Source organism: Oreochromis niloticus, linkage group LG1, assembly GCF_001858045.2.
Source record: "Oreochromis niloticus isolate F11D_XX linkage group LG1, O_niloticus_UMD_NMBU, whole genome shotgun sequence".
NCBI classification, from domain to species: domain Eukaryota; kingdom Metazoa; phylum Chordata; class Actinopteri; order Cichliformes; family Cichlidae; genus Oreochromis; species Oreochromis niloticus.
The window spans coordinates 11,146,241-11,173,858 of record NC_031965.2 but is presented as its reverse complement, the minus strand read 5'-3'; the positions used below and the strand labels follow the sequence as shown (position 1 = coordinate 11,173,858).

At 41.1% G+C, this 27,618-nt stretch overlaps 2 protein-coding genes across 11 annotated transcripts in view; one reads left to right on the top strand and one right to left on the bottom strand.

The window, feature by feature from the left end:
• Positions 1-213: 213 nt before the first annotated feature.
• On the bottom strand, positions 214-2,712 carry senp8 (SUMO peptidase family member, NEDD8 specific). 2 transcript variants are annotated; one of them, XM_003450780.5, is made up of 2 exons: positions 2,558-2,712; positions 214-1,553 (listed from the first exon to the last, which is right to left on the bottom strand). In XM_003450780.5, exon 2 carries the CDS (start codon positions 1,524-1,526, stop codon positions 861-863), a length of 666 nt encoding a protein of 221 aa, XP_003450828.1. In that variant the 5' UTR covers positions 1,527-1,553; positions 2,558-2,712; the 3' UTR covers positions 214-860. The 2 variants fall into 2 exon arrangements, with proteins under 2 accessions (XP_003450828.1, XP_005455728.1); XM_005455671.4 differs by lacking the exon at positions 2,558-2,712 and adding an exon at positions 2,259-2,551.
• Positions 2,713-3,014: 302 nt separating this feature from the next.
• The window catches only part of myo9aa (myosin IXAa), a 96,493-nt gene continuing 71,889 nt past the window's right edge, over positions 3,015-27,618 (top strand). For 7 of the 9 annotated variants that reach the window (XM_025902398.1, XM_019354396.2, XM_019354255.2 and 4 more), the window contains exons 1-2: positions 3,015-3,369; positions 24,123-25,085. In XM_025902398.1, the coding sequence (XP_025758183.1) occupies positions 24,210-25,085 (876 nt within the window). In that variant the 5' untranslated portion in view covers positions 3,015-3,369; positions 24,123-24,209. The remainder of the gene's footprint in view (positions 3,370-24,122; positions 25,086-27,618) is intronic. The other 2 variants (XM_019354376.2, XM_025902413.1) reach the window with 1 other exon arrangement.

Sequence of the window (27,618 nt, the reverse complement as noted above, 5' to 3'; positions counted from 1 at the left end):
TGACAGTGCTTGCAACACTTCTGCATTCAATAACACAGGAGGTTAAAATAAAAATCTAGAAATCTCACATTTAAGCTTCAGTACATCTGCAAATGTAATTTCCTCAGTGATGTAACCACCTGTAAACCAGCGTGCAGTTAATTTTTCTGACATAAAATGACTTAAATTACAAGAGAAAGAAAATTAAAAATAATAAATAATTGTACCACTGTGTCAACAAAAACGTGACAAGAGTCACATTTATTAGCTCGACAGACAGTGAGTTGGATACATTCCACCACCCAACACTGCCCTTTGTTCCATAAACACTCACAGCACGTCGGCACCCTCATACAGCAGGAATTCTTCAAATTATCTCAAAAACTAAAAGTATGCATGTTCAAGCTGACGAACACAATGACTGTGTGACAAAAGTAGGAGCCAGAGTTCATGTGCACATTCTTATTGTCAATTCAGTTCATTTAAAATGACCCTGAGCAATAATCTGTGTAAACATTTCTACATTCGCTCCAAACTCAGAAAATGGAGAAAAAAAAAAAAGTCTGTGCCTCCTCTTCCACATCCTCGCTCAATATGTACACAGGAGAAAATCTGTTTTATAGGCATGCTGGTGTTCTTGTTTACATACTTTTCGTTTCTGTGCATATACACGACACCAATAGTTCTCTGAAATCATTAAATATTTGAAGCATTGCTTTATGTTTTTAACTTTTTTGATAATGGAGTAGGACAGAGACTGTAATAGAAATAGATTTCATATATATAGTTATATACTGTATTGAGGGAGTGCATTCAGATTCTCCAGCAGTAGATATGTGGGGTGACAGCTTTTCTGCATATAGTGCGGGGCAATCGACGTGCTAAGGGAAAGACAGCGAGCAGCAGAGGTCATTTTGAGCTAAGCTCTGGATCAGTCTGGACCACTCGGCCCTCTTCTGGGTGATGTAGGCTGGGGTGATCATTTGCACAGGAAGGCGTGGCGAGCCCTCCACCCGGGCCTTCTCGCACAAGGCCTCGGCAATACAGATAACATACATGCCACAGTCATAGCTGTTCTGCTGGGATGGGCAGGGCTCCTCGACGAACAGCGCTTTCCGCCCTGCGCCCAGGAAAGGCTCCAACTTGCTGGCGATGCGCCGTGCGTGAAGTGAATTGCTGCCATTTTGAGAGTCATAGTGGGCAAAGTGGTTGGAGTTGTGATGATAAAGCAAGAGGCTCCAGTGGGACCCTCCAGCGGTCTGGTTCGAGTTGTCGTTCACGGCTAGGAAGACCCAGCGACGAGAAGCAAGATCCAGTGGCTCCAGAAACAATGCCAACTCATCAGGGCAGGAAGCACACTTGATGAACTGGGTGACCTCTGGGCTGATAAAGATGACGGCTTCCCCCAGGGCTCTAAAGCGCTCGGCAGCAAAGTACTCAAAGGCAAAACCAATGACTTGGTCATTAAGCCAGTAAGGTCCTTCCAGTAGAGAGACATCAGAGCGCCGCAACAGGCTGTCATGATAGCTCAGCACTACAGGATCCATCCTCCAGAGCAGTCAGAGTGTGTCAGTCTGAAAATACAGAGAAACGATTTAATGCTTAGGGCTCGGCTAATTCATTCATCAGAAATTTACTCCTTGTGTTTTCTTTAATATGAGAACTGCTTTTCTTTGTCTCGTACTGCTGGTTTCTACAATAGGTTCAATCAGCACATACCACCTTAAGGATGCTGTGATGTCACAGGCAATATTATTTAGCAGCTGTTGATCAACTACTCAGCAGAGCAGTAATTTCACAGAATAAATTCAATTCCGTTTTATTTATACAGCACCAAATCACAACTACTGCACCTCAAGCAGCCTCATATTGTAAGGTAAAGACCCAACAATCAGACGACCACCCTTTGAGCAAGCACTGGGCGACAGTGGGAAGGAAAAACTAAATTTTAACAGGAAGAAAGCTCCAGCAGAAACAGGTTTAGGGAGGGGGAGCAATCTGCCGAATTTAAAGGAGTCATTTGGGTTTCTTAGAGAATGCAAAAGGCTTCATTCCGATGCCAGTTGGCCAGAACAGCCTGGCACTGGTTTCAAACATGAAGCTTTTTTTTTTTTTTTTTTCCACAGATCTCATCCTGAACTAGTGATTCAAACGCAGTCACAGTCTGTGTTCATTTAAGCAACTCGCACAAACTGTTAAACTTCACTGAAGCTAACGCAGGCTGCCTGTTTCTGGGATCCTTGTTGACTTTCTGTTCGCTACTTTGCTTTATTACTCACTCAGACACATTAACTGGAGCCGTCTTAGCGCATTGGCCGATCAGGTTATTTTCAGAGATGTTACAGTAGCGCTTTGCTGGGCCGGGAATCCACTGCGGAGCATCACATTACTGCAATGCGTTTACTTCAGCAGGCAGCTCTCCGCTCAAGCGAGCCTGCGTTTTTAGCTTGAGCTCGCTAACCGACAGTTTTTAGCGTCACTCGAAGCCAAAAAACTGAGTTAAACAGCAGCCTGAGCATGCGCCACATCAACCGTGGGCTGCCAAACTGAAATACACAGTGTCCGTTTAGTGTCCTACCTGTAAATGACACATTCAAATTAAAAGTACCACGAAAACACGAGCGGTGATGCCCCTCATTGCAATGACTATCGTAAACCACGGCGAGAAGACCGTAACATTTTGCGACAGTGGGGTGGAGATAAGCTTGCTTGTGATTGGCTCCTTGCATTCGGGTATGGGCGCGTGAGCGTTACTGAAAAACTGACATTCTGTGTCGTTACATGCAAGCACTGGAGAAGTGTCTTTCTTTGCATTTTACAGCGAATAAGGCGAGAACCACGCATTTTAAAATCAAGTGGATTTCCGTCATTTTATGTTTTTTTTTTAAAAACTCTAACATGACCCCAAAAGTTTATAATCCATTATCGGAAACCGAGAGGTGCAGTGTGGTCACTGTTGCCCTGTGTGTTTCAGGGTACTTCCGGTTGCTTCGCTCCGCCCCTCCCCCTCCGTGTTTTCTCCCCTCCCATCAGCGGCGTGAACGCGCAATGCTGAGCCGCACTGATTAGCAAGACGGAGAGGAGTTTTCAGCGACCGAGCAGCGAAGAACTGCCGTTTAATTGGATTCATACTGCGAACATGCTCGGATAAAAAAGAAAAAGAAAAAATGCGTAGGTTTTCAACACGGACTTGACTTTCGAGGACTTTGCTCGGAGGCAAGTGAGGCGAGTGAGAAGAAAGCAAATTAATTCAGTGGGAATGCAGGGAATTAAATAGAGACTGTGATTTTTTGCGTGCCTACAAGTGTGTGTGGCTCCACGGTCAAGCCTGACAAGAGACGGGAAAACTCAAGTGCCACTTTAAATTGACTTTACAGCTCACGTCTGGAGGTAAGAGTGATGTTTAGTAGTAGTTATCTACTGTGGTGCGTCGGGCTGCCCCGCTGTGGGACGATAGGCGTCTGGCTGGAAGCTGCCAGTGAACCTATGATTCAGTTGTAGTCCGTAAGAAACTTCTTATGACCTGCACTCATTTGCAGCATCGTTTTCAGTTGGCAGACTTAAGGTGTGTGTGTGTGTGTGTGTTTTGGGGGGCTCAGTCGGTGCTTTTGTTCATTGAGGAATCTCTGTCAGAGCTGTGTGTGATGTGAGCCTGTAAAAAGTTCTGGCTGCTCCTCACTCAGATGTCATTTCACACTACAGAGAGTGCTTACTCCACAGCTACAGCTGGCTGAAGGACAGTTTATAAGAATAACAACCACATGTAACATGATAAATGCAGGCTGGATTTATTTTATTCTTTCATTTTATTTGTGATAGTGCACAATACAAATTACAAAGGGCTCATTTTTATCTGCAAACCATTGACAGGGGGCGTTTTTTTTTATCCATTACAAGCTCAAACAAGGTTTGCAAAAAGCATAGGGGAACACCAATGCATGCAAAGATTGAGACAGCAAAAATAAGGATATACGTACATGAAACCGTACACAATATGTCACTGCGACATAAATCAGGTGTTATGTATTCACGGTCCTGCAGAAATGGGAGCTATTACTGCGGCAGGGCGGGGTAAGTGTTTACATGTATTATTTAGTGGAGGTCAGACAGAGCAGCTTATAATGCACTGAAGGCAATATGCACTGCAAAGCAGCTGTAATTGTACAGGGAGGTCTAATGGGGTGAAGAAGCTGCTGAATCATGGGCATTGTGTCTCTCTGTGTGTGTACGTGTGTTTGTGGATGGAGAGCTGACTTTAGACAGATTTTACATGGGATGGTTGTGTATCTTGAATGCACCTGAGTGGGTTTTTATCGATTTTATAGTATAGTTACTATAGTTTACCTTAACAGACTATAGCCTAATTTTTATGCAAGTTAGTGTTGAGTTGATCTGCTGTGCTTACTGATTACCTTAAGTAATTTTTTATACCTTTTTATAAATGGACAGATGTCACCAGAAGATCATCCAATTTGTGCAAAAGTCCATAGACTGTCAGCATGCTCCTGACTTTTATTTCTATGATCATTTTCAAATATTCATTTTGGTGTTAGATGATTATTGTTTTAAAAAAAAATGAAGGAAGGAAGGAAGGAAAATGACTTAAATTAATGTTGCGGTGGGTGAGGTGCCCCTGAGAGCTTGTCCTGCCCTCAGATCAGCACAGGTGATGAGGGTAAAGTGGGCCTGTCCTGCAGGAATGTGAGGTCTGAGAAGACACAGCTGCTGCAGCATGAGAAGAAGCCCGGGCTGAGACTCCAGCAACTGGTCCCTGTTGACATCTGACACCCCACAGACCCCTCTGTCTGCTATTTCTAAAGGACCGGCCTCAGTTTTGTATCACATCGGTGTGCAGTGAACGGTCTCGCAGACGCCACCTGAAAGATTGAAGCTGTGATTTAGCAGCTTAGGGCTCAGATTTGAGCTCCTCAGAGGAGCTAACCACTGCTGTTGTTGGAGGCAGTCTGTGGTTTACTAGGAATACTTTAAAGAAATGTTTTTAAGTTTTTGAAGGTTCGAGTTACCAAATCGCAAACCTTCATATGCAAAGTAGTGTTGCTCCATACTAAGTTTTAGCTGTTCTTTTGATCGCTACAGTCTGGGACTTAGTCAGTGCTGACTGTCATTCTCCAATAAGAAGAGCCAGTGTGTGGCCTTCCTTTGGCCCTCCTCCTTGTGTCTAACTTGAACTCAGTGCCTTTGAAATTGAAACTTTGGAAAATGAAACTGAACAGTTTTAGCCTCTCTGAGGATTTTCCAGTTCACAGTAGTTGCGCATCTCAAAGAGTGATGGCAGAAGCTGCATAGGAAGGGAAGTGACTGTTTTATATGTATAATTTAAAGCTTTTTTGGGGGGGGCAAATTAAATATTTTGAAAAAATAATACAGTAACTCATTATTTGGTTTTCAAGATGTCATTGGGGTCTACGTAACACTAAGATCGAATCTTTACTTACACTTGCCCGTTTCGTTTGAAAGACCTCCTCATAACACATTTTATTTTTGCCATGCACAGATCTTAATAACCTGCAACAACAAAGTTGCTCCTGTTAAACACCCACAGACTGTAACTGTGATGTGCTTAAAACAATGAATTACCACTAGCTCATAGATGCTGTTTTGTTCTCTTGAGAGTAGAACTAACAGCCCATTTGTCTTGTGACTACTTCTTTGCTCATCCACCAGAGCTCCTGTGATCTCCCATGGGCACCGTTCGTCTAAACTCTAGCATAACCTTCCAGTTATCATCCCCTGAGGTGTTACCTGCTGGACTGAATTACCTGCTGCTATCAGTCACATGCTGCCTGCTTAAAACTTTGGCCTATCCTGAAAAGTGGCGTGGCTGCGTTTTGAGATTGTGTGGCGCAAGTGATTGGCATGCACATGAAGTCATTAAAGAGGAACCTGCTTGTGTTGCACTGAACAAAGCTCTCCTTTCTTTAGTACGCCATTATTTGAGGGTGGCTTTGGCCTCACAGGCTCAGCTTCCCCACGTTTTGCATTTCCCCTCATTAATTCGCTGGTGCTAACAGTAGTTGGAGTGAGATGGAGAGAGAAGAAAGTGCATTGTGTTGCTCTTTGCAATTTTGTTTATGTGAAAAAAGCCTAACTTGTTCTTTAATTAATCCTTCACAATGGGGAAACAGAGTGAACAAACAGCACTGGTCTTGCTGGAAGCTCACTTTGTATCCTTTTAAATTAAATTAAATCCTCTGTGTCTTTGTTTTGGACAGAGAAGAAAGTGTTCAAAACCTTTGTGGTTTCTTTTATTTTAATTAAATGAATAGGTGTGTGAACGGGGATTCTCACTTGCATCCTAATTTATTTTTTGAATTTTTAAGGCTTAGACGGATTGTGGAAATTGTAATTAGAGCACAAAAACAAAACCCCCCCCAAAAAACACAGAGTTTAAGCCCCATAGAAACACTAATTTCAGAATTCTACTTTTGTCAAAGTACAGCTGTGTATCTGCAAAAACTGTGCATGATGACAGAAGACTATAAGCAAGAAACTAAAGTTGTGGATTTGTGGGTGTGTGTTGTGACACAGCTGTGACAATAGCTACTGGCCCCCTGCAGCCTCATGGTACAGACTGGACAGAGCCCGTGGTTAATCCCCAGGCATGTGCTGTTGTGTAATGTTACACAATTCTGTCCACCTACAGAGTGCTCCTACCTCGAAACCACTTAAAACTTTGAACTGACTGAGTTTATCGTTTTCTTAAAGCCTTGAATATTGTTATAGCAGAAGAAGACAACATTACAATAGATTTGGATATTTAACCAGCGCCAAATATAATATTAAAACCTTAGAGAAATATGATTTATGAATTGTTATTGCTGGTTTGCAGGACAGTCCAGAGGACAGGAAGAAATGAAGTTTAAAGTTCTGTCTTTGCACTACACTGCCGTTGTTATCTGTGAGAAATCCTGGCAGTTTACGGTAGTCTGTTCACTGTCAGAATGAGGCAGAAGGGGAGGAAGAGCGGAGATAGCCGTGGGTAACAGACAGCAAACAGGCTGCGATAAGGTGGATTTCGAATGCAGTCCGAGACATGCTCACTAATAGCTGGCATTCTTCTGCTGTCTAATCTTTACTGTAGTTATCAGCGCAGTAAATGAGAAGATGATGTAGGCTACTGTGAGATTATGCTTAAGTGTATCTGTTAGCTATGAAACTCTTAAGTGTTGCCTCTTGTTTCACACTCGCTGGCACACAGCGATGGTTGTAATTCTGAAATCTTTGATTATTTTTACATGACAACTGCAACCAAAAACTCAGATTTATGAAAAAAAAGGTGGGGGGGCACATGCACAGGTAAACGATGTGCTTGTCATGCGTTGCTTTGTTGCTGTTAATGGACATCCTAGGTACCGGTTGTCTATTTACGACCCAGTCATATGTCAGTCAGCTGTATCGTAAAGATAACTAGTTGTGCTTGAGTTGCTCCGTTTGAAGTTCAGAAACTTGAAACACGTCCTCTTTGCGTCACCCATTGTTGCTTCAAATCATTGAACAGCTTTTTGTGGTCTCTGGTCACCACATATCTGTGAGTTACTTCCTGTGTGGACACCCCTTAAGTGCCTAGAATAAATGGTGATGTATTTGATGGTAATACCTAGCAAAGATGTTCCAGGCTCTGTCCCACAGACTAGCTGCAGGTGTCTGAACCTGATCTGACTGATGAAAATTACAGTATGGTACTTAGCCGCGGCCCAGTTTGAAATAGCTCAGATGAGTGGATGGAGTAAACAGACATACAATGATTCCTTTATTTGTTAGTGATTATAATCGGATCACTGGGCAGTTTTGGTGGCGTGGTTGTTAGCGCTGTTGCTTCACAGCAAGAAGGTCCTGGGTTTGAAGGAAGGCTTTCTGTGTGGAGTTTGCATGTTCTCTCTGGGTACTCCGATTTCCTCCCACAGTTCAAAGACATGTAGTTAGTGGGCTTAGGTGAACTGGTGATTCTAAATTAACTATAGGTTAACAGGTGTGGATGTGAATTCAAATGAATGTCTGTTGGCCCTGTGACAGGCTCGCGACCTGTCCACAGTGTACCCAGTCTCTTACCCTAGGCAGCTAGGATATGCTCCAGGAGCCTCTGTGACCCTGAATTAGGTAAGCAGAAGATGATGGATGGATATTCAGTTTCATATGCTGTAAAATACAGTTCCAGTCAGTATAAACAAGTATAATAAACTGTATGGATAACAACTTGCTACATTCATGTATCGCTTGTTTACATAAGAAAGTTTTTTGTATATTTTGAGTAAAGTTTGAGGGGCAGTGTGTCTATAAGAAAATAAAAAGCAGTGTTTTGTGATGATTAAAGTACTCCTGTCCAGATGTTTCAGTCTCAACAAGCGGAGTTTATATAATCTTAGAGATCATGTATGATTAAAGAATGCGATACTTCTGCTGAATCTCCTCAGTGTTCGGTTTAATGTTCCTGCTTGTTTACTTTGGCGCCCACCTGCATTCATGCTTATTAGCCACTGATACGTTTCATCACATACATTCACTGCGCTGGCTTAGTGGTGTGGTCGAACGAGTCCAGTTGGACGCCCTGGAGACGATTACAGGGTCCTTGTTGTCTCCACAAAGCACAAGTCCTCCACTCTGCCTGAATGAGCCCACTTAACAGTGAAGCTGTCTGAGTGGAGCAAATACCTTTGCTCTCCTGAGCAGGTGAGCTACGAAAGAACCCTCTAAATGCCAGCTTTCCTAGTTTTGGATGGAGAGTTCAAGTCTGAATGAGCTCACAAATTGTTTCATGTTTTTATTTTCGGTGGTAGTTTGGCTTTTGCAGACTTTCATCAGAAGAATCAAAGGGTAACAGCCTCTTTGTAGACTCATCCTTTTGCACCAGTTTTTTGATCACAGGGGATGAACTCTGCAGAGAATATGAAGATATATCCAAGATTGTTTTCTCAGTAGACCAATATAAACAGAGAATATATTGCTTTTCAGCGTAGGGGCTCAGTACTTGTCCCTTCTTGTCTACAAACTCATGTGTCTCGTGCTTTACTGTTGCTATCAGCGCATGTACAAAAGTGCAGTAAATAAAACAAGACCATGCATGTTTATGCATATTTCAGGTCTGTCAGGGGGTATTTGAAGAAATGAAAGAAAGTGAAAGGAAACTGTTAAATAAATGTTCAGCATTTCAAAATTTGTCATTTTAATTGCATGAACACACAGTTTTAGTAATGATTAACACTGGAAGGATACTGTGGCATGCACAATTTACCATGCACAAATTTCGTGTTTAGTCACAGTTTACCAAATGCTTCTCTGCTTGGTTTTTCTTAACACTTTGCGTGTGCAGTTAACCCTGAGGTCGTAACACTATACGTAGCCTCTCTAGAGAGTATCACTGACATCGTCCGTCATCCCCTTGAAGCCTGCAACCAAACTTGCGTTATCATCACGCTGCAAGTTCTCGCTGTCTCTCTGCTGGCTGCAGCCGTGACTGCAGCACCGGGCTCAGATTTCAAAAAAGCCTGTGGTCTGCTCAAGGCAGAAAGACAGGAGCCATCCCCCATCCTCAGAGAAGACAGTGAGAGCCTCTGTAACACCGCCCTGTAATTACAGGTCATGTTTTTTCCTAATACGCTAAACAGATGTGCTTAGAATGATGCTTAACATTCAGACCCAGAGTTGGACTTAACGACCTGTCATTACTATCAGCTGGTGAAGGCGTATACTGTTTCCATTGCATAAATGATTTTGGAAATTGCTTTTTCACTTTTTCTGTGACAAAATGTTTGGAACTTTAATGGATCTCAGGGTGAAAAAAAATCACAGAACTAAAAAACTCGACTTCATTTAGACAAAGGTGCAACATGTACCATTTAAAACAAAACGACAACTGTTAAAGCCTGAAGGGTATGAAGACTGGATTGTTTGTTTAAGTTGTTGTGATTAGTTTGACATGCTTGGTTACATGTTTTTCCATGTGCGGTTTCAGATTGTCCAGATCTGGTGCGCTGCTTTGTCACATTTTCCTTTGATCGCTGATGCCCACTCATGTATTTCATGATTCATTTTGATGTCTTTGAAATAGCTCTCAGTGTAGGTGTTGAATGGCTTTAAGGAAAAGACTCCTGTCTTTATCATTATGCAACTCCTCACAAAGGAGTAGTTTAGCTGTAGACTTGATCTAATTGACCATGAAGACGACACATTCATTGGTATGACTTAATATCAAAACTAAATCTTTGTATCTTTTTATTTGTATGCTCGACTTGATCACAGGTATCCAAAATAGGAAGCAGCGCTGACTTGCGATGAGCTTGTGGGCATTTTGGCACCGTGCTCTCTGAGCAGCTACAGTCATTATTGCTCATCTCCACTCAGCTGTGAAAGACGAGATGAGTCCTGTTGGCATCTCTTCCTCAGAGTGTGTGTTTGTGTTTGCAGACAAGATCCCAGTCCCTGTTACACTGTTATCCATTGTATTTATATATACTGCATGTTTTGTGCCTACCATCTGGTTGGCCTTTACAACAGAATCACATGCTTTACATGGTTCTTCAGGAAACATGCTAGTGTCCTAAATGCTTCTCGGGACTGTCTTCCCTGAGGCCAGGGGCAGCTGAATGGGTCTGTTTGGACTTTCTGTGGGGGAAATGGAGTGTGGATAATCTGGGTCAGTGATGCCTCCTAGACCCACACCATCTTGCTGCTCTTCTGCTTCCTTCCTCTATATCCCATCCTCTGCCTCTGCTGTTTGCCTCCAGCACATTTTGTCCAGTTTATTAGTTATTACTGAACTTTTTTTAAGACCAGTAGATATGTGAAGATAACACATATTAGATTCGACTGGTGATTCTATTTAATAGGGATGGTGGAAAGATCAACATGTCAGTATACTGATATTGTTACACCAAATATCAGTATTTTATTAAATAATTAAAAATACTTGGGGATACTAAAACAAGAGTGCTCATCTCATGCACCTCCTTCCTGAGATAATATTAGCCAAACAAATGTTAAATTCAGCCCCCCCCCCAACCACTAGAAACATTTAGTTTGACAAACCTACCTCCTAATTCAGAGCTAGCTAACGGTTCAGTCACATGAGTAAAGCTAGGAAAGCAATGTCGTTACATCTACAAAAACTCTGTGGCTGCCTTTTGATTGGCTGCAACATGTGGTGACTAAATTGTTACAGTACTCGGCATATCGCAAATTGTTAAAAATCCTGGTACAAATTATTTTAAGGTTTTCTCTTTATTCAATTCGATAGGAATGTCAAAACTACTCAAATAAATGCCTTAGGGCGTTACCAAGATGGGCTACAAGATGGAACGGCTTTCTTCCAGAAAGACTTATTTTTCTTTTCATGTTCATTTCAAGTGAAACTTGGCATGTGCATGTGTTTCCATGCATGTCATACAGTTGTTTCACTTCAGGCATTCAGCGTTATGCTGTAGCTTTCTGAGTTCATAAATTTCTACTAATCATAATGGTGTAAAAAGAGAGAAAAAAGTGATCATATGAGCATTTAGTAGTATATTTCCAAGAAGCTGTTAGACCTAAAACCCAAACAGCTGTTGATGATGTACCTTCCACCGGCTGGCGCGTTTTATTGTAGGGTGGTGTACTTTTCCTTTGTCGCTGGCCAAATCTAAACTGTGGGGTGATATTGATATTTCCAGAGCTAGAATGGAGTCTGAAAGGAAAAACATTTTTCCACCCTCTAAAACAATAAAATATAAACGTGAGGTCAGACCAAGAACACGGCCCTGTTTTAGACTCAACATTTTGGCCCAAGGCAAAGTAGTCCCTGCAAACAGATTTCTTCATCTACAGGTCCGTAATGTGTCTATAAAGCCTGGAATAGTGAGTACGTAGAAAGTTCCTCAGTCAAACAAAAGCAGGAATGTTTAAAATTATGCGTCTGCAAATTTCTGTAGAAAATCTCTGCAATTTTGTTATGTGCCGAGTCATTTTTTGTGAAATCCCCTTTAGCTTCCTTACAGAAACCTCCACAGTGCTGGATACTGATAACACTAATAAAACATTACTCACATTTATTTACTTTTATGACTATGACTAACGCTGATCTGATCTGTTTATCACCAGGCAGAACATATCTGTGTGCTGCTGTGCTTTTTAGTTTCTGTTCTTTGTTAAGAAACAATCAAAAGCACATGAATGGATAATAGACATGCTCTTATCCTTAGCAGATTTAGGCCAATGTGAGCAGGAGGCAGAGAAATGCTTACTTACACCTGCATAACCCAGACTGAAGGATCAGTTAAAAAGGAGCAGTTACTAAATGATAACTGATGAGTCCATGCCATCATGTCGTCTACTGTGGACGACATCCATTGAGTGCATGGACAAGTGTCCAAGCAGGGGTTTCACTATCGGCTAACATGGCCAGCTCACCTACTGCATCTGAACTCTAGAAGCAGGAGCATGAACATTAAGCTCGAACAGATTATTTCATGAATCCTTTTGTTTTTTACTGAATCTTTCTGTATGGATTTCTAAAGACTTATGTGAGGAATTACACTCATATGCTCTAATAAAGAACATTAGTGGGGGAAAAAATAATGATGTCCTGCTGATTGCAGAGTTCACACCCTGATCACACCGGGCCCGACTGTGTGGCGGGCTGCAGCTGTCAAAAATATCCCAACTGGTTGTGTTGCATTGTGCAAAACCCTCTCCTTTATTGGTGTTCTCTTTTTCTGTGCTAAAACTTGCTTTGTCTCCCTTTTCCCCCTCGCTCCTGGTTTGAAGTGAATGCAAACAGGGTTGAATTGGAATATAACAAATCTGTATATGAGCCGTGATTTCATTGTTTGTCCTCAATGTGAAATCTTGAACTACTTTTCTTCAAAACTCCTTTTGTTCCAACTTGTGTTGCAGTGAGTTTCCTGCTCATAAAGTAACTTGAAAGATCAATATGAAATTAGAAGCAAAGCTGAAATGGAACTTTATTAACAATGGCGTGATGGTATTGTTGTGTCGAAACCCCTTGTGCGGCACTTCCTGTCACGCAAAGCTGCTCTCGTTGTCCGGGGAGTGGACACAGGAAGTGGAATTCTCTGTGGCGACAACAGAGGAGTGGTGCTGTTTACTCCCACTCTTTCTAGTGTGCTTTCATAGAGGCCCCCAGTGGCATTTTTTTTTTTTTCATATCGAGCCTCCAGAGCAGCCTGCAGTTGAACAGGTCCCTTGGTCTGACTGATTGTGAGGAAAATCATCCAAAAAGGTCAATCAAAAACGTGACATGGTCATTACTTGTTGCCACTAACACAAGAGATTTAATAGTAATGTAAAAGCACCTATAACCTTTTTGTAAGAGAGTCCATGTTCCTGTTTCTTTCAGCCTGTTTTACGAGGGTCCATTAAAATAAATCCACTCGTCATTTACAAGCTTTTGACTTAACCTTGCACTTTGGATTTGTTGGTTTTTCTTTGAACCTGAAGTCACATTGAAACTTGAAGGGAAGCGGGATGGATTAGGATTTGCTGCAGCACACCTTACAATAATTAAAATGTAGTGTGCTAAAATGGTGACGAGTGAAAAGTTACAGGTGCAGAATGTGCAGAGACCATAGATATCAGAGCACACAGTAGCATACAATGTTTTTTTTTGGTTTTTTTAATAATGTTGTCCTTGAGACTCCCGCTCTGCTCTGAATTAATTTCCTTCCTCTGGTTTCTCCCTCCACTCTCTCCTTCAGGGAACAACAAGAATAGGTCCTGCATAGCAAAGTGAGGCTCTTAATTTAGCAAACGCACATGGCGTTTCCTCCAGTGACATATTTTTGTGGCAGTCGTGTCACCTGTTGGCGCTCAGCTGAAGTTAATGTGAAGGGAGTTGGTCGTCAGTTGTTGTTAATTATGGCATGGACAGCGAGTCCAGCCTGGACTTGTTTAAGCACATTTTTGATGACATTGACTTGAGTGTTTCTGTAAGACACAAGTTTTTAAGTGTTAGGAATTGGTGTGATGTAAAATCAGCTGGCGATGCATGCAGTTTGTCCCATCAGCCAACCCTTTGAATGGTAACCTGTTCCACTTGTCTGTCACCTTTGTTGTCTAAACATAATCACCTGTAGACTCTTAAGATATTCTTGAGTTGTCATTCATTACTGTAAAGTTAATAATAAAATTACATTTCAATATTAGCAATCACAGAGTCAGTAGACTTTGCATTTGGTGGGTGAATATCACAAGGCTGCTGAATATTTCCCATATGGAAAAGATATATATAAATCTTATAAAATTTGTATCTGTCTTGTGTGAAACTTGTATGAAAAACATACAAGAGTCAAAACAGATATAAGATCCCTAGAAAAATTGTATAATTGAAACTTGTATGTTTTGCATTCTTACTAAAACAATATATGAAAGTGGCCACTTTCATGAGTAAATCATATAAGCCTTATATGATTCACTATATGAAGTAGGCCACATCTGATGTAAGTCTTTTATAAGTTTTTTCTATTTCTTTTCCATATGGGTTGGAAAAAAATAGTTATAATAAATAAAAGCAAGCTCCTAGTCTTCATCTAACTGACCATTTAGCCCTAATGTTATAGTCACGTTACAGAAAAGAGTGGTTGGAAACTACGGCACCACCAGAATAATAGCAGCTTTAGTTGCAATAGTTGCTTTGAAGACTGGGACTGGCTCTGTGACCACTGGTAGTCACTTGGCATCTTAATAGCAACCTTGTGTCAGCATGACGATATAACAGCAGGACGAGAGTCTGCTATCATTTTGGTTAAATGGGTCAAAATGGCAGTTCACAATTAAATCAAATTGTCAAAAATCATAAATCTGTTGCTGTGTACATGTGCAGAAATTCACATTAAATAACTATATCCATAAATATAAAACAGAAATTCCTTCACAAACAGTGATGAAGTGAGTGATTGTTTTTTGTTTTTCCCCCCTTACTGTGATTGAGCCATAACCAAGCAGTATTTTAGTGTACTACAGTTTGATTATTTCAAATGGGATTTCTCTGTTTCTGTTAAGCTAAGCCAGCTAAGCTAATTTATTATTTGAGTGGGTAAAAAAAAAACCTGCTTAGCTTATGAATGACAAAAAAAAAAAATCAATCTGTGTACATCCTACACTTCCAGTGTAAGTGGAAAGGAAATGCAGCATCCTTACTTACTTGCATGACCTCAGTGTACCACCGCCATGATTCAAAGGTTATGGCTGTTGATTAAGAAAATTGCTTCCAACACTGTAAAACCCAGTAGCAGTATCTGCTACAGACTGGTTTGCAAATCAGATGTCATGAAATCTTTTTGTATTTGTATACGATGTGATTTTGGTGTAGTCTTTAAGCTCCAAAGGCATGCTCTTACCTTTCTGAAAGGTTTATTCTGTGCTGCCTACATTCAGAGTGAACTTTGTACCTGGATTGACAAGATTAAGCAGTAGTTCAGTGGAAATCATTCATTTTTTGTTCAGCATTAATGTGAAACTAGAATGTAGCTTCTCCTGTTTGTTTCAGAACAGTGCTATTAGTAAGCTCTCAGTTGTAGAAATTAAATAATAAACTATCAGGTTAATTGTGGAACTGTAGCAATAAATAAATACCACCACAGTGTTGTCTTTCCAAGTTTGGTGTTAGCATTGCCTTTTCATTTCTCACTCTTCTCCCTTTATTGTGCTCTCACTCTCACTTTCCCACAGCTAAGATTTCAGGAAGCCGACATCCTCTTCTCCGCGTGTCTCTCGCCACCTATTCCTGTATCTCCTTAATTCTCTGAGTTCAGTTTCTCATTCTGTGAATCTATGCCTTTCAATCCTTTTATCCTCCTATTCTAACTGGCTCTCTGAATATTTGGCCGAAGCTCATGTTCCACACCCGAGCCACCGCTTCCTGGTCATTAGCAGTTGCTCCGAAACGGAGAGACGTGAGAGCACAACAAGTTAGTTAAAGGTATGCAAGGGCCTGAAACCATACTGCTGTCAGTGCATAAGAAGCTAAAATTACAGCCTTCTGGTCGTATGCATCTGCCAACCAGTTAGGTTGCAGATTCCCTGGACAGCTTGAACTTTGACCTTTTTTGAAGTGCAGTCACGTTATCTTATTAGAAATGAGCCTTTTCTTATAATAATGTTATACATTTTGTAATTAGACCTCACTCTGAGACTCCATCAGCTATTCTGTTCACTGTGCTGGCTTTTCTGCTGTTTTCAACCAACCTAGTCATTGTTTGCGTACATACATGATATGAAAACTAATTGTTTTGTTAGATTATAGCCAATGGGTTTGAGATTGCATTTCAGTAAGTGGAAGCAGGTAACTTGGTATTCATACGGGTCATATTCAGATACTGCAGTTTTCTGAGTGCTTTCTGATAATGACAGGAGCCAATGTCATTATCCCATCTCTTTAAAATCATCCAAAGGTTGAGTCCAGCTTCTGGACCAGTGAGCACATTTGGGCTTGAAGGAATTATTTGCATATATCATCTGCAAACACAACAAAACCATAAAACCAAAATGTTACAGACGCTGACTCCAGTGTTTGACACTATTTGGGTAAATGGAAAACAAGAAATCCAGGATGCAAACATGCCATTTACCAGTGAGTTAAATACAGGGAGAGGTTACAGTAGGCTGATGTGCCATATCCTCATGTTACAGTCAATTTACCACACAGTCTAGGAAAACTTGACCTCTGTCAACCATTCACTTCTGGGCAGCCGCTTTGGTATGGCTCCAAAATGGTTTGTACACTTTCCAAAGGAAATGCTGTACGTACGCGTAGTCTTCAACTAAAGAAGGAAAAGAAATACATAAACATTTCCACACTCATCCAGTAGCTTTATCTTCCTGCCATTTGTTAAGGTTACATTCAGCAAATTAGATCTGAAAAACCTTGATTAAACTGTGATGGATGGGATCTGCTCACACCGTGAAGCTGCACGCTGAGATTAATCTAATTATTCTAGAGTCTTTGTGACACGGAGGGATATATTGCAGGGTTGGCTGGTAAGCTACTGTTCATGAGCTGACCACTAACATGCTAAGCTGGCATCACTTAGTCACAACACTTCCTAAAGCTTCTTTTTTTCCCGTTTACTGTAATGTTTACTCCCCCTTTCCACATCAGTTAAATTAAAAGCTTTAATGAAGGGGGGCGGGGCTTATACTAGTTGAGCTAACAATCATGTAATCACTACATGAGCTGATTTTTTTTTTTTTTTTTTTTTCCCCCATATAATTTTCTGTTGCTAAATATTTTGTGCCCAGTAGTCCTCACATTTAAGAAAAATTTACAAAAACAGTTCATTGAGTATTGATCCAGTAGACATTGCAGTTTTCTGTTGTTAGCCTTAGAGTCTGAACAGCTTGGAGAATTGTAGCTATCTGCTTAAGAAGGTCAAGGCTGTGCTTGCTAAGCTACACTGTTGCCTCCAGGCCGAAGGTGAACTATGTCTCTAAGACACTGAAGAGTCAGAGTGGGGCTGCACATATGGGTGCAAGGAATGGTCACTTGTAATTACAGGTTTGTTGAACATGTCGGAGCAAGCGTGGCATGTCTGCTTCATTCAGCTGACCTTACTGTTCCTGCAGACTTTAGATGAAGTAAAGTATTCAAAATATATGTATTAAAGGCTGCAATGTTTTTTCTTAATGTTACCACTAAAACCGATCATGAAGGCTTTTGCAGTTTGACCTTTAATCAGTGTTATGCATTTGCATTATTTTGCCAACTCTGACATTTATTAGCACAACATGACAGCTTGGAGAATTAAATAGAATACTACTACTTATTTTAATATTTGTTCAGTCAGCTGTGATTGGACTGTATGTGATCTGCCATTTTATCGCTCATTCACAAACACTCGCACACGAATGGGAGCACCAACCCCGTGATTAGTGGACAACCTGCTCTACCACCTGAGCCAAAGCTGCCTGGTTTCAAGTTTAAACAAACAGGCCACTGTAGGAGCTGAGCAGATACTGTGGGTTTTTTCTTCTCGGGTTGTTTTGACTCTGTATGTTGCACTTGAATTTCCTGCATTCCTAGAGCCGGATGCTAAGACCGTAGAGATTATCTGACTGTTCACAATGTGGTTCTCAGTCCAAATGTTTCTCTACCTGCACTATTTAGCAATTCCAATAATGTTTAATGGTGTTTAGTCCATTACAGCTCTCTAAAGTTTATAACTGACCATTTGACAGCAGACTTATGGGAAATAGCTTGCCATCACCAGTGTGTGAATGTGTGTGTGAATGGGTGGATGACTGGATATGTAAAGCGCTTTGGGGTCCTTAGGGACTAGTAAAGCGCTATATAAATACAGGCCATTTACCATTTTACCAAATCTGACTGCTAAACTACCCAAATTGTAAACAAGCAAATCTTCCAAATCTTGGCTTGATTTAAACATTCAGAAATGATTAATATAATCATTCAACACTTGCTCTGTGTGTCTTCTTTCCTTTTAGGATATGTTAAATTTCCTTAAAGCCAACACACAAGGCTTTATCTTCTTTTCTTCAGTTGTTAATTTTCACTAGCTCATGCTAATCTCTTTTTACAGTTATTTTTATAAGTCGGCATGATAACCATGTTTTATGTGGCTTCCCTGCCACCTGTACCAGTGAGGGGCCCCGGGCCTGTTGTTGAAGGTTGTGTAGGTGTGTTTAAAAACGGGGACATAATTTTATATTTGGTGCTTGTTGTGCCGCATAACATAGTCTGGCTGCCAGGATCTTACGTCTATCTGATCTTTGTGATCTCATAATTGGCACATTCTCCATGTGTGTTACAAGTAGTCATCAATAAACATGCATTCCCATGTAAGCATGCCCTATTACACTCTGCTTACATAAAAAAGGTATTTAAAATGACAAACTACCAATTCTAAGAAACTATGACATAATATTTGATCCATTAAAAGATAAACAAAACCAACGAGGTAAAGTACTTGTTAGTTTCTTGAACTTGCGGTAATGAAAGTCTTGTTTTCTTATTAATGTTATGATTGTAGCATTCAAATAATTCTTCCATAATATGTCAGCACTTGCTTTAACAAAAACGTTTATTGACTACCATATGGACATGCGGTTTTCTTTGAAAGCTATAAAAATGATGCTCAAACCTTTTCTTGTTTGCGGAGCATTTAGAGTAAAATAAATGTTGAACTTCACATGAATGTTAAGAAGGCGTACCCTGCATTTAGTGTGACTGTCATAACTCTGGTAAGGCCAGAGATCTGAGTCTTGGCTTAAAGAAACAGCTGACAAACGCATTTGTATGACTGATGCAAACAGTAATAAACTAACACTGTAATCCTGCGAGATGTGGACAGTAAACATGGCAGCTAAAGTTGGCTTTGTGAAGCTGTCAAATCTACAAATTAACACGTTAAAAACTGCAAACCAAATGGGAGGGTTCACAGTCCAGTGCCAACTCACACACCTTAGTGCAACACATACAAATTCCCAGTTAGTAAATGTGTGATATTGAGGCACTGTAACATATGAGCCCTGAATACACAAGCTAGGCACCGATGACATACACCTACTAAACTTTTCAGAAAGATGACTTCACGTTGTAAAAAGCTGACCAAACTAGATCCTTCATTCCTATGCAACAATGTCAGCTGTTGTATAGTAAGAGTCACGTGGTTGAACCTCAGTCAGAGGCAACCTCAGACTAGGCTTCTCTCAATGTTCAGATTACAGGAAGAAATGCATGGAGTGTAATTGTCTTCAAATATGAGTATCTGCCAAAAAGATCTAAGTTTACATCTACCTGTTAGACTCAAAATGATATTTCCAGTCCTATAAAAACAACAGATATGCATTTGTTGGTGGTAACAAACAGATGTTTTGAGGAAACTGTCTTTAAGAGGATGTGTTAAAGAATGAAAATGCTTCATTTATTCTGCCAAAGAAAGAGGGGACTTTCTGGATGGAACAAGAAAATGAAACAAACAGTTTCTGCTTTTTGATCATGTTCGAGTCTGTTTACCTACTGATCCAAGAGCAGATAAGTCCCAGCGCCACTCTTAACTTTAGCAGATACTATCAGTGTTAGGCAAAGTTCAACTTTAACAATAGATTGAAGCGGCAATCCCCGGGATTGAACTCCTTTGATATATTAGGTGAGATTGGTTCTTTCCTGACATGTAAAAAAAATTAAATAAATAAATAAAATAACAAAATCTTGAGCTGATTCCAGATCAAACTTCTTGACAACAAGCCCTTATCCATGACTACCCAGGTGATGTAACAGGTCGGTTTCTAGTTCAGTTGCTGGAGGAGCTGAATAGGCCACTGCAGGTTTCATCCAGCTGTGCACCATCTGCTTTGTCACTTCCTTAAGGGCACAAACCTCAGACTTATCTAAAATCAGACCTTTTTTAAGTTGGTATGCAGACGCACAGGCATGGCACTCAGGTGAAACGATATCATACCAGAAATATTTCCTTGAATGGTAAAATGGTAAATGGCCTGTATTTATATAGCGCTTTACTAGTCCCTAAGGACCCCAAAGCGCTTTACATATCCAGACATCCACCCATTCACACACACATTCACACACTGGTGATGGCAAGCTACATAGTAGCCACAGCCACCCTGGGGCGCACTGACAGAGGCGAGGCTGCCGAACACTGGCGCCACCGGGCCCTCTGACCACCACCAGTAGGCAACAGGTGAAGTGTCTTGCCCAAGGACACAACGACCGAGACTGTCCGAGCCGGGGCTCGAACCGGTAACCTTCCGATTACAAGGCGAACTCTCAACTCTTGAGACCCTTTCTTACATTTGTGATTGTTCGAGCACAATGTGAATCATGCGATCAGTGAAGATGTGAATGTTGGAACAAATATTTCGTTTACTTAATTATTTAAAAAAAGAAAAGAAAAAGAATAGTAGCTTATTAATATTAGCTCTCACAGGTTGTTGTACTGGACAAGACAATAAATAAAATTAATAAGAAGCAATGCTTATAATATAAAGGGTGATGTGAAACAGGGAAATAAAAATGTCTGTTGTAACGGCCTCTTTTTGTAGTTTATGCATCCACCCAAACAAACAAAAAAGTCAACACAGTGCACAACCAGCCATATTTTTACCATTTTTTTTTTTCAGTAATCTATTAGACCAAATAAAAATTAATCTGACTCAGGTCTGTTATATTCTTTTTCTAGATATTCTGCGTTTGTTTGTAGGTTACAGGACTAGTTAATATCATGGACTGGTCCTGTAACCTGCATGTTGTCACTGAAATGCCAGATTTGCCTGGTTTGCAGCCCTGATAATTAATAGCCTTTAATGTGTTTGATTATCAATGAAATGATTACAGTGACTGCGGAATGACTTTCTCATATCGCTTTAGTGACTGAAGGTGGTGGAAGATGTCCTGTGATTAGTAAGGTTTTCCCAGAGATGTCCATTAGTTGAATGTCCTCATGTGATGATAAAGAGTGATGCAGCCAGCATGGCCCTGCACTGTGCAGCACTGCCACAACCCTAAATCTCCCCCCTCCCCTATCTTTTAAGCAGCGAACTGACCATCTGTTCGAGACGCCCTAACCCAGTGATCACAACACACGCTGATACACACAGACGCTGTCGAGTCACACAAACAGGAAAACATTGCAGTCAATTAATTCCAGTTTATGGATTCAGTAGTGAGCAGCAAGATTGAGTGACTTATATAAGATTATATATAATTCTGTGTGCGCCTGTATGTGGACCATGGCACATGTTTGTATCAGAGTTGCTGAAGTGACAAATAGAGAGTTGCATATGGGGCAACAGGAAATGACCAGGGATGGGTGCAGCATTGTATCATTTCCCTGCTGGAGTCCTTTGTACTCGTCTCTGTGCACCTACTATATGTGTCCCTGTTCCATTTCCTGTTTTCCAGGGTTTTTTCTGCTGCGGTCATGGTGCTCATGTAATAGTTTATGACGGATATCTCATAAAATGTATTGATATTAATTCACATATGGTCAAACATGAGTCAATGTTTGCGTGATAGAATACTGAAAAATAAATGTCTGGGTGCTATTGATAGGATCAGAATCAGAAAGTCTTTATTGTCATTGTCGCAGGTACAACGAAATTAAAAGTGGTCTCCGATCAGTGCATCATGCATAAAAATATAAAAATATAAATAAAAACAAGAGTGGCGTGATGGACATTGTTTTTCAGTAGCAGCATTCAGACATGTTATTGAGGTTGGGTAAAAGTTGTGTTTGAGTCTATTTGTCCTTACACTGATTGCTCTGTACAGTCTGCCCGAGGGCAACAGTTCAGACAGGGAGTGGCCAGGGTGTGAGGTATCTTTTATAATTTTCTGAGCTTTTTTAAGACGGTATTGTGTAGATCTTCCAGCGTGGGGAGAGGGCAGCCAGTGATCCTTCGGGCGGTGTTAATGACCTCTTGGAGTGACAATTCTGTAAGTTTAATCTTTTAAACCTTCCTGAAAACAGCTGCAAGAAAAAAAATTGTGGTTTTTTGGGGGGGGTTTTGGATTTAGGCCATTTTTAATCTCAACACAGGTTGTACTTGGAAGCATCACATTTTTGGGGTTTGTTGCCAGGTATTCCGTGCTTTCCTTTCTTAGTATTGTTATGAATCAGGAGCACCTAAAGGGAATTTCTGTACAGTTTGGAATCTGACAGGAATGAGTTGATTCATTTGATAATTCAAATTAAGATCCATGTTTGTTTTTGTTTTTGAGAATTCATGTGCTAATCCTGACATAAATGGTCAAGTGGTGACATTTTGTTGTCAAAATGGGATAATTGTCCTGTTTTTAAGTAACAAAGAAGCTTCTTTGACCTTTATTCAGCAACGTAATTCATAAGGCGAAAAACAGATTGTGACCACTGTAACAGTTAAATCAGCTTTGATTCTTTCCAAGTCTTTATATTATGAGTCTGGACACATTCAGTTTACTATCAAGCTACATGAATATTCCTGGGATGTTGAATTTTAGATGAACATATTACCAATTTTATTAAATAACGTTCTATATGTAAACTGCTTTTATGAATTAATATTTGGGTGTGTGTGGGTGTGGATGGGTGTGGGTGTGATGACACACAAGACTGTAATGTTGCCATGGTTAGATGAGTGCAGTAAAGGCTTCAGATGTGGTTGGTAGACACACATACCAAAAAAAATCTGTCTCCCTTGTTCTTAATTAATTTTTTTTAATTTCAGTCTTGTGTGGTATAAATGATCATATTTGCCAAGTAATACTGAGGTTTGTTTACTGTAAGTCTGAACATGAACAAAAATCCACAGGTTGCCTCCAGCGCTCTGTTTTGTTTTTTTTTAAAAGCAGACATTACATCCTATCACTGTATTTTTGCAATGCTTGATTGTACCTGAACACAGTGCAGTTCATATGAACTCTTATCATTTGTTTCAAAAGCTGATGTGGGCTACTGTTTTCTTTAATTTTATTATATAAGAGTACACGGATGTTTGACCTTTCAAGAGCAACTTTAGGTTCATTGATTCTATCAGGTGTGGTCTTTGCTTAGCAGCTTGGTCATTAATTCCAGCTCTTTTCCTGTCCTCGTCTCTCTGTGGCCTCTGCTCGCCCCGTGATGCCCCTCTGCTGTGTATTAAAGCGGGAACTTGTGAATGGCGTGATTGTGCATAGAGTAAAGAGGATGGCAGCTGCTGGCGAGAGCTTATGTGTGTGTGCTCGACAGTGTGGGTGTGTGCTAATGGTAATCCTGTAGATCCTCATGGCCTGTCCTTTCTATGAGTATACATGTCAGGATGCAGGAAAATAATTTGGCCCACTGGCAGATTACATAACAGCACATGGTCTTTGTGTCATAATCTGCCAGATTTTGTAATCGGGCAGATTGCAGAGAGCTGCGCTGAAATGCCTGGCCTTAACTCACTAGATTTCTGGAGGTTCATTTCAGTTTTAGCCCAGAGACATTCTCAAAGCTTGCAGGAGTTTAAAAAAATAAATTTGTACTCGTTGATGTTAGATTAAGTCTGCTATGATGAGTTGAACAGAAGTTTATTTTTTTATTTTTTCATTTCTTTTGTCCTGATAAATAAGTCTGGCTGTTTATTTAGAAGAAAAAATGGCTGATCAAGCTATCAAGTTGTTATTTTTTTAGATTAACCTTTTGTTCTTTCTTTTGCAGTGGTAATGTCTTGAATTGGTGGATCCTCCTACACAGTTAAGAACATGCCAGTGCCGGGCTGCTGCTAATGGGAACTCCTGCTCCACCATGAGTGCTCGTGATGGCGTTGGTGGCATGGGCACCCTGGGTCGTCGGCAGCGCTTCGAGAACTCAGAGTTCACCGTGCGCATCTACCCAGGCGCCCTGGCAGAAGGCACAATCTACTGCCCAATCAGCGCCCGCAAGACCACCACAGCCGCTGAAGCCATTGAACGTGTCATTGAACGGCTCAAGTTGGACCGCTCCAAGTTTTATGTTCTGGCTGAGGTGAAAGAATTTGGAGGTGAAGAATGGATTCTGAACCCCAACGACTGTCCCGTGCAGAGGATGATGCTCTGGCCCCGTATCGCACTAGAGCACCGGCCGCTGTCAGGTGGAGAGGATTACCGCTTCCTGCTAAGGGAGAAGAATCTGGATGGCTCGATTCACTATGGCGGCAGCCTTCAGATGTGGCTGCAGGTCACAGAAGAGCGCAGGCGCCTGATGGAGCGTGGACTGCTGCCACAGCCTGAATCTCAGGGTGACCACGCAGATCTGTGCTGCCTGCCAGAGCTCAACGAGCGCACGCTGCTGGACAACCTGCGCTCGCGCTTCCGCCAGGAAAAGATCTACACTTACGTTGGAAGCATCCTCATCGTCATTAACCCCTTTAAATTCCTGCCCATCTATAACCCCAAGTATGTGAAGATGTATGATAATCATACACTTGGAGATTTGGAGCCACATATTTACGCCGTGGCAGATGTGGCTTACCACGCCATGCTCCAGAGACAGAGGAATCAATGCATTGTTATATCTGGGGAGAGCGGCTCTGGGAAGACGCAAAGCACAAACTTCCTCATTCATCATTTGACTGCTCTCAGTCAGAAGGGTTTTGCTAGTGGAGTGGAGCAGATCATCTTGGGGGCAGGGCCGGTATTGGAGGTAAGCAAAACATACCGTCACTGAGTTTCAGTCATGCAATGTATACATAAGAGGAACAGGAATGCTGTCACCCATTTGTTTAAGTTCTGTTTAAAGCCTCGAGTTTAGCATTTTTGACGGACACCATTTTTGTTTTTTTGAAACCAAACATCACATGTAAGGGGTGGAACTAATTGAGAAACCTTTATTGTTTTTCAGTTGCAAGCTAGCCACACCCTAAAGCTTACCGTGCTTTATTGTCCATTTTACGCTGCGGGACTCCTATATGGGAATTTTGTTATAATGAACATCAATTTGACTTCAGTAATACTTAAAATTTGGTTTCTAGAAAACTGGTTTCTAGAAGAAATGCAAAATGGATAATTTGAGACTTGACCTGATCAGACGTCATGGTACAATTTTTTTGATTATGTCATAAAACTATTTAAAAAAAGCTTCTATAACACTGCAGTTGAAGTGTGTTATTAAATACCTGTTTTGCATACGGACCCCAGCTCTCCTGATCATATCTCTGTTAGCTTTGCAGTTTAAATTGATTCTCCGAGATTCTCTTGTCCTTGAACCGATGACTTAAAACGTCACTTTTACTCACCTAAAAACTTGATGGCTCTGGTTAATAGAGCAGCCTGGTTGACTTTGACTTTAGCTGAAACTGGGAGAAGAACGTCTGTAGGTAAATATTTAATGGTTACCATGTCCACTTTTTTTTTTTTTTTTTTAAATTCTGTTGGCCTGTTGATTTTTGCCCATATACTCAACATGGCTGGAAGTGAATGTGAGTTTCTTTGTGGTTTTTAACATCAGTTACACAACACTGGTTAGCCACAACTGTTTCTGGTTGGCCTGTAGTTGTGTCTGCCCTCATACAGAGGTTTATTGCACATTTAGTCCAGCTGTGTGGGGATTATATAGTGCACAGAGGAGCTCTATCTGCAAACAGTCAGTAGCCTATCAGTGCTACAGTTGCAGTTTTTGATTTTTCTTTCTTTCTTTCTTTTGACCAGCACACTGGATTTATTGTTTGAAGGTAGAGGCCCAGCCAAAGGTTAAGAAGGACACAATTATGTCACTTAAGACATAGAAAGGCTTTGTACTCTTTTTCTTCTTGAGGGATACGCCACTGGTATGCAATGCATACCATTCAATAGTCTTTGACAAGTTCACAACTGCACACAGTTAACATATCTCTCAACATTATCTAAATTCCTAAAAAGTTGTATAACACCCTTCATCTGTATGCACCATGTTTCTAGTCTGTACAGGGCTCGCAAAATCGCTAGCCCGACGTCCCGAGGCTAGCGATTTTTCCAGTCGGGCTACCAAAATCTATCTCTGCCCTGCCCGTCGGGCTATAGGAAGGACAAATATATGTCAATGCTTTTGCATTCTTTCGGACATGTAGCTGGGTAATTATGTCATTGGCATCGATGAGCCACTGTCACTATGTGACATATTGAAATCGCGTTTGAATTTGCTCTTGTTTTTTGCTTTCACTTTGCGATCGCGCGAACTGTGTATAGAGAGCGGCAGCACTGATTGGTGAGTGACGATAATTTGCGCACCAATTCCTCTGACATCGTCTTATCAATCGTTAGCTTACTATGCGAACATGACAAGTGAAATCTCCCGCAGCAAGCTTAAACATGTGAGAGGTTGATCGCGCAGAGAATCGCTCAGCGTTATGTGAGTGCGTGTGTAAAAGCAGCAGGATATATATTTTAGTTCTGCTGAGCCAAATAAGACAGGTCAGGGTGAAGAAAGGACAGCCAAAGAAAAGCTTGCCACAAAACGGAAAAGTTATGACAAATGAGACTATGAGGGGAAAAAGAAAGTGCAGCTTTATGGTTTCATGGACAAAAGAATTTCTGTGGCTGCAATATGACAAGCTAAATAACCAGGGGTGCACATAAGTGGTCCGCAGGTGCGCATTCACTGTCAAAATAATTAACGCGCACAAGATAAGAAGTTGCAACGCGTGTTTGCGTACATAAGATTTTCTGGAGGAGGACAGACATTTGTTTAGAACTCTTAAAGATGTCGAAGAAGCTCCTTTAAGCAATTACTTTGGTGTTCCTCCACCTCCAAAGAAATGTCAGAAGGCGTCCGAACCACAAAAGAAGCGCGTATTCTCGGAAAAGTGGTTGTAGGAGGTGAGCTGGCTTCAAACAAATGATGAACGCACAGAGATGTGGTGCAGAATGTGCCGTGAAAATCCCACTCTAGCGGACAAAAACAGTGCCTTTTATATGGACGCAAACGCGCGTTGCAACTTCTTATCTGGTGCGCGTCTTTTATTTTGACAGCGAATGCGCACATGCGGACCACTTATGTGCACCCGTTTAAATAACATAATGTTCTGCCGGGTGTGTTGTTGGTTTCCCTCGATTTCTGAGTCGACAAGCGCCTTTGTTACTGGGACCAGTAATTTTAAGAAAGGCCCCCATTAGAACCCATGAGAAATGCAAGAAATGCATTATTGCTCAGTCTGCAAATAATATACTAAAAATCAACCTGAAAAATCTGTTTAGAACAG